Genomic DNA, 10,903 nt, shown 5'->3' with positions numbered 1-10,903 from the left:
CTCATGTGTACCAGATGTGTAGCTGTGTGCTGATGTGTGTGCACAACTGTCTGTGTAGCTAGATGTACAACAGACACACGTAGGGATGTGCATGGGGCTTCGCAGATGTAGATGGGTGCTGATGCACATACAGGTGTGTGCACACAGAGCTATATGTGGACATGTGGGAAGATGCATGCATGCAGCCCTGTGTGTGCAAATGAGCACCTACAGACATGCAAGTGCAGATGTGGGCTTGTGGATGTGTGTGCAGCTGAGTATGTGCACAAATGTGTGCGCACAGGTGTGTGCAGATAGGCGTGCACACAGGTGTGTGTGCACAGCTGAGTGTGCTCACAGCTGCGTGGTGTGCAGCTGAGTGTGCACACAGGTGTGTGCATGCACGCGCAGGTGTGTGCATGCACAGATGTGCATGTACATATCTGGGCACAGGTGTGTGAGCGCATGCAGGTGTGTGCACGCGTGGGCACAGGTGTGGCCACAGCTGCGCAGGCAGAGACGCGTGTGCATACACGTATGTGTGCAGATGTGCGCGCACAGCCGGGGGGCTGCACCGACACACTCCCCCCTCCTGCCCCAGCTGCCCACCCTCGGGCCACCAACCGCCGGGAAGGAGTCCCCCCCCTACAGCGCGGCGGCAGAGGGGGGACGGGGACCGTGGCGTGCTGGCGGTGCTTTTAAGGCCGGCACTTGGCGGCGGAGTGCGTGTGCCCTCTGTGTGTGTGTGCGCGCGCGCGCGTGTGTGCATGTGCGTGTTCTCTGTGTGCGTGTATGTGCGTGTGTGTGTGTGCATGTGCGTGTGCGCCCGCCCCCGGCCCCTCCCCGCAGCTGCCAATCACCCGGCGGCGCTTTGATGTCGGCAGCCCTTGGCCGCCGCGCCGCCGCGCTCGCACACAGGCACCGGGCGCTCCGTGCCTTTGGCTGCCGCCGGCGCCCGCTGCTCCCAGGGAAACTTTCCGGGGCTCGGAGCGGGGCGGGGGGGGGGCGGCGGCGGCGGCCCGGGGGGGCCCGTGGAGCCCGGCATCCCGCGACTGCCCGCCCGCAGCCTGCCGAGCCCCCCGCGAGCCACCGGGAGGGAGGGAGGGGAGGGGAGGGGGGGGGGACGTTTAAGAAGGAAAAACATTTTTTATTTTTTTTTTTAAGGAAGGATTTAAAAGGAATTTGGAAAAGGGGAGACAGAATTACGGGAAAAAGTTTAAAAGTTAAAAAGTAAAGGAGCAAAAAAAACTTCGCAAAGAAAAATTTCAAGAGGCAGCAAATTTATTTTTTTCAAGAGGAAAAAAAAATTGAGGGAGAAAAAATATATATATAATTGCGAAGGGCTTGATCCGGGCGGCGGAGAACAATACTCGCCGGGAAAGTTGCTGCGCGGCTCGGGAGGGAGCGGCGGGAGGAAAATGCCGCAGCTGGGCAGCGGCGGCGGGGACGACCTGGGGGCCACGGACGAGATGCTGGCCTTCAAGGACGAGGGCGAGCAGGAGGAGAAGATCCCCGAGAACGCCTTCACGGAGCGCGACCTGGCCGACCTCAAGTCCTCGCTGGTGAACGAGTCGGAGGGAAGCGGCAGCCCGGCCGCCGCCGCCGCCGATGCCGAGGTGAGCCCGGCCGCCCCGGCCGCCCCCACGCCCCCCCCGCGCCCCCCGCCCCGCCACCCCGCGCTGCCCGTCTCTCTCCCCCCGTGCAGGCCATCCGGCGGGCGCAGGATCCGCAGCGGGTGTATCAGGAGAAGCTCCCGGACCACATGGATGATGGTTAGTCGCTCTGTGTGTGTGTGTGTGTCCCGTCCCCTGCCCCTCATCCCCGGTGCCTGCTGGCCTGCCCCGGCCAAGCGGTGAGTGTCCCCGGGGTGAGTGAACCCCCCTGCCCCCCCCCCTTCCCCCCCGCAGGGAGGGATGCCGGCCTGGCTGCCACAGCAGCCCTCCCGGGAAGGCTGCCGATGCCGGCAGCCGAGCTTCCCAGTGCCCCCCTGCCGTGAAGACCCCGCACCGCCCAGCACCCTCTCTGAGGAGCATGGGGCAAAGAGACTCCCGAAACACCCAGCAGCCTCTTCGGGCCCCCCGACAGGCAGAGGAATCACCTGTCGTAGGGCAACTCTTGATGGGGAACTTTTGATTTTAGCAGGTATGAAGCATCAGGACCCAGGGATGTATAAAGGATCTGCGTATTCTGGCTACCCTTTCCTAATGCTCTCAGATCCTTATCTGCCAAATGGATCTATGTCACCTCTGGTGAGTTCACCCCCTCCTTACTGAGAAGTTTCATGGCCTTTCTCACTGCTGAAGTATGTTGCAGTTATCGTGCAGGCACCTACACGTGCTTTTTTCCCCTGACAAATTGCAGCCTGGATTCTAAAATGCCCGGGCGCTCTTCTGTCCAAGCCAAGGGAGGAGTGGGAAGGGAGAAAGATGCTCGGCACCAGTGCCTGCTTCGCTCCCAGTTTGCTGGAGGAGTGCCTTTCCAGTCTCCCCATCCTCTAGGTTCGCCTTCACTCCTCCAGCAACCAAATCCTAACGCTTCCTGTAAGAATGCCCCTTCCTTTTTCTGGGTCACGGGCTTTGGAGGGGAGCAGCTTCTGGTGTTTGCGTTCAGGGACGTGTCCTGCAGCTTAACTTCAGTTCGGCGTTAATCTGCTTGTAAAATGGCCTGCCTTCGGTTAGGGCTGTGTTGGGGATGATGGCCCAGAAAGTGGATGTTGTGCTTCTAAAATGGAAATAGAGGTTTTCAGGAAAAGGCTTAATGCTGCTGGATGACTATTCCCATTTTCTTTCTGTAAAGTTTTCCCCTCTCAGGTCAAATCAGCTTTAGTAATTGTGTATATTCTAATGCTTATAAGTTTTACTATCTGAACAATTAAACTAAAGGCTTCTCTACTAAAGCCATCTTTTCCCATTACCATCTCTATCAGAACTTCAGAAAATAATGTGATGACATTGCAGCAGACAGACAGTGCTCATATCGCTCCTGGGGAGCCGGCATTGCTGCATTCATTTCAAATGTTGTTCTGCATTTGCAGTCCGTGAATGAGAACAAGAACATAATTTTGTTTATCTCAGTTTAAACTTTTAGCCTTTAAAGGGATAAGGTTTAAAAGAATATATCATACTGTCCTTAATTTCAGTCATTTGTTCACTGGAGGGGTAGGATGTTAAGCTGGTGTTGTGAAAAATCGATGGATTGTGGGATATCGAACTCAAAGTGTGATGAAATATTGTCCATGGGAATCGGTGTCGTACCCTCCTGCCCGATGCCGCTGGCCTGGGCGGCAGGAGGAGGCAGGTCCCTCCGTGAGCCTGCCCGTACCCCGGCACAGCCCTTCTCGGAGGAGCTGATTTCCCCGGCTGCAGACTCTTGTAACTTTGCTGAAGTCAGTTTGCAGATACTGAGGATCTGTCCCTACATTTTGAAGTCTTCCTTCAGTTTACAGCAAGAAAAGATGCGCTTGCAAGGCAGGGCCAGTGTATGTTGTTGTAACCCAAACACGCATTCCTTCTGTTTCTTCACACCTTGCCTCCCTTTGTCCAGGTACCAGGTATCCCCCTCGCCCTCCTAAAATACTAAGCTATTCTCTTCCTTATAAATTTTAAATCGTATTAAATTTGTCTCTGTTTAAACGCATTTAGGTTGCTCCCTGGTATAGAATCTGTCTAAGTTCAGACTTCCGTTAGCCCAGCAACTATTTGTTGTAGTAGAAGTATTTCTTTTAATCTTAAACCCTTATTAGATGGGCAGCAAAGTGCAATGGTCTATTAATTAGCAATTAAGCTAAAAAGTAGATGGTGGTTTGTGAATCACCTTTCCCCTTGATAATGTAATAAAAACCAAGTGATTACTGTTGGAGCAACAGACAGGAGTAAATAGACTGTGCAGAACTCAAAGGGGAGAAAACTTAAGTAGCAGGGAAGGAACGATCCCAGCCTCTTGACAGCCACAGAGATCATCCGCTGCCTCAACCAGCTTTACTTAGGCCTGTTCAGAACCTGTGGTGGTTTATGTTGCGTGACTTAAAAAGCTGATTTGATGCTTTCAGCTAAAAAAATTCTTGCTGAACAGACTTCAGCAGATAAACGCTGGCCTTTTGGCTTTTCAAGTTGGTACCATAGCTGTTCCAATATATGGTTCTGGGCAATTTTGTCTTGTATTTATATTGACTATGCAAAGGTTATCACAGTCAATTATGTATTGCTCTCATATAGATTTATTGCTATTGTGTATGTTACATAAAGTGCGGGCTATAATCTGGTGGCTGCTTCCAATAACTGAGGTCAGATCTGTGACCGAAGATTGCAGATACTTAACCATCCATAAAAGTGTGTTTAATTAACACTTTAGCACAAGTAGACTTGGAGAGGAGGGTTGTGTGAGTGAATGGGATTGTGTATCACAGTCATGTGTGCACTTGATAGTGGAGATTGTATTTTGGTTAATGAGGCTTCCTGGAAACAGTTGTTTGCAGCTAAGATTAATTTCAGAATCTTTAAAAAAAAAAACAACTTAAAAAATTAACCCAGGAGTGCTTTGGCAAGCTCTCAGGGCTTTATATTTACCTGATTGGAAAATAAAATACAGCTGCTTGAGAGCCAAAGGGCAGCCAGCACTTAGGCTGCAGGTTGAACCCCCACCCTGCGACGCTCCGTAAAACCACATTTTTTTTTCTTCTGTGGGCTCCTTCCGAACCCCGGCAGGGTGCTGCGAGCAGTGCTGGAGCCAGCCCGGAGCGCCTGCTTGGGTGGGTGTGTCGTTACCGGTGTGTTGCTTTCCTTTTTCCTTTCTTATTTTCTCAGCAGCATCACTTCTGTTTTGTCTCCCTCAAGGTGGTTGTAGCCCGCTAACTGTTACGCTGCTCACCCCAGCATCCTGCTACGCTCCCCATATCTCCCCACTAAAATTGTCTTTTTTTTTTTTTTTTTTAACCAAAGCACACCCACTTGTGTTATTTACATGCTCTAATGTCGCTCCAGAGCAATGCACTGAACATGTCTGGGTACCTGACATCATCATCAGCACCAAGCATAGCTGATGTCCCCCACAAACAGCAGGATGTGGCAAGAGCCCCCCCGCAGCAGACAGATCCTGGGCGTTTGGCTGGGTGGCCCACCTCTGCTGCAGGTGGCAAACACCGCTTTAGGCTAATTCAGCGGGAGTGATGCTGGTTTGAGCATGCACAAGTAGCCTGGACTGGCAGGTGAGCTATCAAAGAGAGAAAGGAGGGCTGGGGGTGGCCGGGGCATGTAGGCAGAGGCTCTCCTGGAGCTGGGGACAAGGCTGAGCCCGGGTGTCTCGCGTTTTGGAAGTGTGCTGTGAACCCCCGTCGGCTGGCCAGGCACACTCTGTCAAGTGTGTTAAGAGCATCTCGGCGCAGACTGTACATGCCTCTGAAATCACGAAGTTTTGCACCAGGAGAGCCGTTTCTCACCCGGCTCTCAGGTGTCACATGCGTGGTGGTTCATGACTGTGCTTTGACTCTCCTGGCTTTTCCCAAGGTGGGGTATTTGGGATTTGCTGGTTAAAAATCAGCAAGAAACTTCCACAGAACAGTAACAAGTTGAGGAACTGTTTTTCTAAATGAAATATAAAATCATAAAACTATATCCTTTTTTAAATAGTACAAATGACTTTAAATCAAATTAAGGTACATCCTTAGTAAGAACATCAGCCTTTTAGGTGGTTACAAACATTAGAGGTCAGACATGGTCAAACATGTTAACACTTTGATCAGATTAAAATATTTTTCTTGCTACAGTTGTATAATTGAGTTTAGACCCGAGGGGGTTTTCTGAACATTGTTATGTCTTGTACCATGTGGTAGTTAAATGGTAGAAGGAGCACTTACAAGTTCCTTTACGTTCCTTTTGTAAATAGGTTTATAAAATAGGGGAATGAGCTGTGCTGTGTGTAAGGCACAAGCTCTCCCCACCCCAGTCGATGTGAGAGCCCCAGGGAGAGCTCTCTGCACCTTCGGCACACCTCTGGTGCGTGTAGTGAGCGTGTGAGCTGTCTGAAGGCAGAATTAGAATGTTCTACGTATAAAGCTGAGGTGCTGGACTTTCTGTCTGTGGGAGAAACAGAGGTTCAAGAGCCTCTATTTCTTTGGAAAACAGACACTACCTCATTTTCTTAATTATTGAGCTGTCTAACCAGAGCTCACATAGGAGCAGGAGGGTGGTGGTACGTTCCCAAGCTCCGCACGTTTGAGGTCCCTGAATGAGACAGCAGGGCTAGCAAATAATGCTGGTGTTCAGAGCCTGGTCCCTGTGGTTGGCCAGGCTCCTTGGGCTTGGTTCCTGTTCAGAGAGTTCGAAATATCCCCTTGGGCAGGGCAGGATGAAAGTGCTTTTACTGCTGGCCTGGGGCCACAGGTCCCAAATGTCTAATATGAGGTCAAAAAGCATGGAGCTGAAAGTCTCCTGCTGCCTTTCACCGGACAGAAGCTGAAGCAGCAGCAGCTGAGCCCTGGGACACGGCTACTTCTGCTGCAGCCCCCTTCCCCGAAGGCTGCTCCATCCCTTTGCGGGAGGAGGCTGTTGCCCCCGCAGCAGTTGGTGGAAGGAAATCTGCAGCTCAGCTGCTTCTGTTTAGAGGTCTTTCTGTCCTAGCTTGCACTGTCAGGGCAGTAGTTTAGTGTTGCTTTTTCCTCCGTCGAGTTCTGATCCTGTTGAAACCAGTGGGAAAACTCCCTGGAGTTGCCATGTGATGGGATTTGTTGCTGTGCTGCTGCATCTCCCTCCAGATGTTGTGCGTGGAGGGAGGGCAGCTGCAAGTGAGCAGTGGCTCTGTGCGTTCCCAGCAGTGCCTGCTGCTGTGGGAGAGCAGCATCACCAGCAGCATCCCAGCCAGGTTCCCTGGCAGAAGGGCTTGTGCTATGGGACCTCACCAGGACAGTACTCTGTCCCCATAAATTGTTACGTTCCTGGCAGAAAGCGTTAGGAGTGCGGTGGCTGCTGATGGATGTCCTGGCAGGCAGACAGATGAGTAATTTGTTCCCTCCTGACAAGAGCGAATCCACTTCTTCCAGCTCTTCTACCTGGCTTGAAATAGGATAATGGTGAAAATAATTTTTTATATTAAAACATAATGTTGGATAGGTGGATGTACCAAGGCACAGGGCTTCCGAGGTCATTTATTGCATGTCTGATTCAGCCTTGGTTCCCCCCCAAGGAAAATTCTTGTGTTAATTTCTGAGTTCATATCACACCCTCAATTTTGAAGCAGAACTTCCCTTTGAAATAAATTAGAGAGTTCTGCTTAAGAAGCAGTGACATGATACAGCACTGCCTGTGTGTGGTCTAATATAACCTTATTTTTAAAATTGTTTGGAATGAAAAAAAGAGAAAAATGTCACAGGGAAACAAAAGCAAGTTTTATGTAAATCCATGCATGTGAATGAGTGTGCATGTGATTCAGATGGTCCAACGATATCTACTGTCCCACTGGGATTCCTTTGCAGGCTACCCTGGAACTGGCTTCCCAAGCACGGGATGCTTTGTTGATGGGGAGTTGGTACGAGATATGTATGATAAAGGCACTGTTCCTGCAAGCTTCCAACTGTTGCTGTTTGTGAAAAGTTATTAGCTCAACCAGTTGAGAATTTGGAGAGAAAAGCAAAAACCGAACATCAACCCAAGCTCCCAAAGCTCATCCATGTTAATGATTAATATATTTGGAATTTTAACTCTTGAAGAACAAAGTGATTTGGGGGTGAGCAGCACACGACATGTCCAAGATGAAAGAACAGAGCTAGTCTGGTATCCAAGGCTTTAACTGAGAGGAGCAAGGAGTGGTGAGGAGGCAGCGAGGAGCTCTGCAACACGCTCATGTGTCGCCTCACAGCTTGCAGTCCCTCTCCTGCCATAACTATTACATTCCTGCGTTCAGGTGGGAACTCTGACAAATCCGTACAGTCAGGTGTGCTGGCGTTTGCTGTTCCAAGGTACCAAGTAACAACACGTGTTCCTGTGACTAAACAGACATTGCCAGCTCCGTAGGGATGACTCTCTTGCCTGCTCTCGTAGACAATCTGTGAAGAGCCAGATCCTAATCACAGGCTGGATCCCTCGCTATCTGTAGCGTGATCTGCAAGTGAATCAGGTTTTCAGGATACGAGTGGTGTGAGCTGCATGCCTAAGATTGCGATCTGGTCCGGTCTGCGTGTGTCTGTGTATACATGATAGGATGGTCATTGGTAGAGCACAATCAAGTGCTGAGAAACATCAACTGTTTTGAGGAAACATCTACAGCTTGCCATTAATTTCACACCTGTAGTTCTTTGTCAGCCCTTTGGCCAGGAGTGGTTAAGCAAGGCCAGATTTAGTCATCATTCTGTATGGGTTGGCCTTTGATCCCCCTCACTAATTTACCATAGAGAAGGTGAAGGAAGGACCTTGTGCATCTGTGAGCATCCTGTATGCTCACGGGGAGGCTGTGCTGGACAGGGCAGATAAGCATGTGCTGCTGTTCAGTTACTAAAATTTCCTGCACCATGTGTGAGCCACAAATTCCTCAAGAAATCCTCAAGGATTGTCTTCTGCCTGTTGCATTGATGTGAAGAGGGACTAGATGCCAGACATCCCCAGCACCGTCCTCTTGGAGAGGGCATTGCCACTGCGGGAGCTTCTCTCCATCCCACCCCACTGATGGGCTGCCTGCAGCCATCACCTAACGCCTCTCTTCTTGTTTGCTGCTCACTTCCTTGGTTTCCCGTGCCTTTGCCACTCCAGCTCACTGCTCGTGGTGCCAGAAGATGGCTTACATCAGCATCTCTCCCAGCCTGATGTATACATGCTCTTACCTCATCATTTACCAATGGTGGGTGGAGGGCACAGAAATAGGAGGGTAGGTACAAGTTGCTTCCTGAACTCTTTGCAGAGCCACTGCGGCAGGGAAAGCTGCTCAGCCTGACCAAATCCCAGGCTGGTGCCAAGCTGGGATGTGTGAGTTCCCCCCCCCCAGACTTTTTCATGTGCTATTCTTCCAAATCTCCCTTTAAAAAATAAGCTATAACACGATACTTGCTCATTAGCCTCTGTGTCTGGAGGATGAAACAAAGGTTTGGTAGGAGGACGGGTGACTCAGAGGGTTGGTAACAGGATACAGAGCTGTTCATTTCCTACTTTCCAGTTTTAATCCAGCTGAATCAGTAAAGGCCAAATGCCTGTTCCGTCTGCCAGTTTGTCCAGCAGCCTGTCCGGGAGGGCATGGCTCCCTCCAGCCCCCAGGCAGGGCGAGTGTTTCATGGTGTGAATGATGAGATGTCCTGGGAACCTGCAAAGTCTGTACCAAACCCTCTGTGAATGTCATCTGAGGTCTTCGTTCTCATCGTGGGACTGCCAGTTCAGCACATGCTGCTGGCTCACAAACCCACCTACTTCATTTCTTAAAGGAACAGATTGCAACAATGTACGCCTCTGAGTCTTGATTATGGCAGGATCTTTTTCTTGGTCACCTCCCAATGATCTCGGACAAAGAGCTCTCTCACCTTTACCTCATTACAGAGAATTTATCACTGCTCCATCCTGTGATGCTTTCTCTGAATTTTTTTGTCTTTGGGTCTTTATAGTGACCATTCCCAAAGTTATGAAGGACTATTCCACCACCACTGCCTCTGTGAAGTGGTCAATACTGAGGATGAGGAGGGTTAGTAAAGCCTGACAGAATTAGCAGTACCCATCCAGAGCATCCTGCTGGCTGGAGGTGCTGGGCAAGGGGTCACCAAGGTGGCTTTAAACCACTGCTTCTCTCCCATCCGCTGTGTCTGTGCTAAACCCAGCTCAGCTGCAAAAAGAATCTGGTTCATTGTGTTTCATGGGGTCCCAAAATTAGTATTTTGTTAAACAAAACAATAAACTCAACAATGCTGTGGTAAGTTTTTGAAACCAAAGTAAAGCTGGATACTAGAATCTAGAGCACTTTTCCCCTCCGGTTATAACAACTTTACATTTGATTAAATGATAGGCAAAAAAAAAAAAGTCTCAACAGTATCTCCTTTGTTCCATTGAGAATCTGGAACTATAATATACAAAGTACATGCCTGCCTTGAAGAGCTACACAGTAATCATGGATTGAACAAAAAAAGACTTTTTTTTTTTTTTTTTTTAACTGATTCAACTTGTATGCTGTATGTTGAATTTGTTTTCTGCTGTGGTTTGCTCTGAGGAATAGCATACACGAGCATAAACAGAGGTTCTCCTCTGATGAGACATACACAAAAGTAAAATGTGAAAGCCCGAGATCATAAGGCACGCTTGACTTGGCACCAGGGGGATGCAATTATAAACACGCTTGTGGAAGAAGTGCTGGGGAAATACTCTTCCCCAGCACACTGCTCAGAAAGGATCAGAAATGTGGAATTTTTATTCTAACTGTGAGGAGATGGCACTGTGGAGGTTGCTTTCATGTTTAGGAAATAAACCATCGTAAGATCTACCACATGAAAATTTGTTGTTCTTAGCACAGAGAGGCTGATGAGTTGGTTCTCGTTATGTGCCGCAGCCCTGGAGTTACTGGCGCGGGAGCGGAGATAGTGAGGAGGAGCTGTCATCTCCGACAAACCTCGCTTTGTCTGACTTTGCCCTAAAAGAAGAAAGGCCGATTCTAACGTGGGAGACAGTGCACAACCCCTGACACCAGCATACCCGAGGTCGAAATTCGGCCTTTGAGCTTTGGCTTCCTGCTATAACTTACGGAGTGTGGCATTGCCAGCTTTGAAATCCGACCGTCCAAAGGGATGTGCGGATTCAGAAATCCAGGTGACGTTTTGCGGGATCACATCGTGCTGTGCTTAGTATTCCTTTGGGACAGCCAGTGCTGTCACATAGGATAAATTAAAATATGCATAGTAAACGTAAATCCAAAACAGAAGCAATAATATAAAATAAGAATTTTTTTTTTTAAAAAAAAAAGACCCAAA

The 10,903-nt window shown here is 49.5% G+C and overlaps 1 protein-coding gene across 8 annotated transcripts in view; it reads left to right on the top strand.

Annotated features, from left to right (window-relative positions):
* The first annotated feature begins 855 nt into the window (after nt 1-855).
* Nucleotides 856-10,903, top strand: part of TCF7 (transcription factor 7) — a 74,046-nt gene continuing 63,998 nt past the window's right edge. For 5 of the 8 annotated variants that reach the window (XM_056348017.1, XM_056348014.1, XM_056348015.1 and 2 more), the window contains exons 1-3: nt 1,121-1,595; nt 1,685-1,751; nt 2,119-2,228. In XM_056348017.1, the coding sequence (XP_056203992.1) occupies nt 1,398-1,595; nt 1,685-1,751; nt 2,119-2,228 (375 nt within the window). In that variant the 5' untranslated portion in view covers nt 1,121-1,397. Of the gene's footprint in view, nt 1,596-1,684; nt 1,752-2,118; nt 2,229-10,903 lie in introns of all 8 variants that reach the window. The other 3 variants (XM_056348013.1, XM_056348011.1, XM_056348012.1) reach the window with 2 other exon arrangements.

Source organism: Falco biarmicus, chromosome 8 (genome assembly GCF_023638135.1).
Source record: "Falco biarmicus isolate bFalBia1 chromosome 8, bFalBia1.pri, whole genome shotgun sequence".
NCBI classification, from domain to species: Eukaryota; Metazoa; Chordata; class Aves; order Falconiformes; family Falconidae; genus Falco; species Falco biarmicus.
The sequence above is the reverse complement of the archived record's forward strand: the minus strand, read 5'-3'. Positions and strand labels throughout refer to the sequence as shown.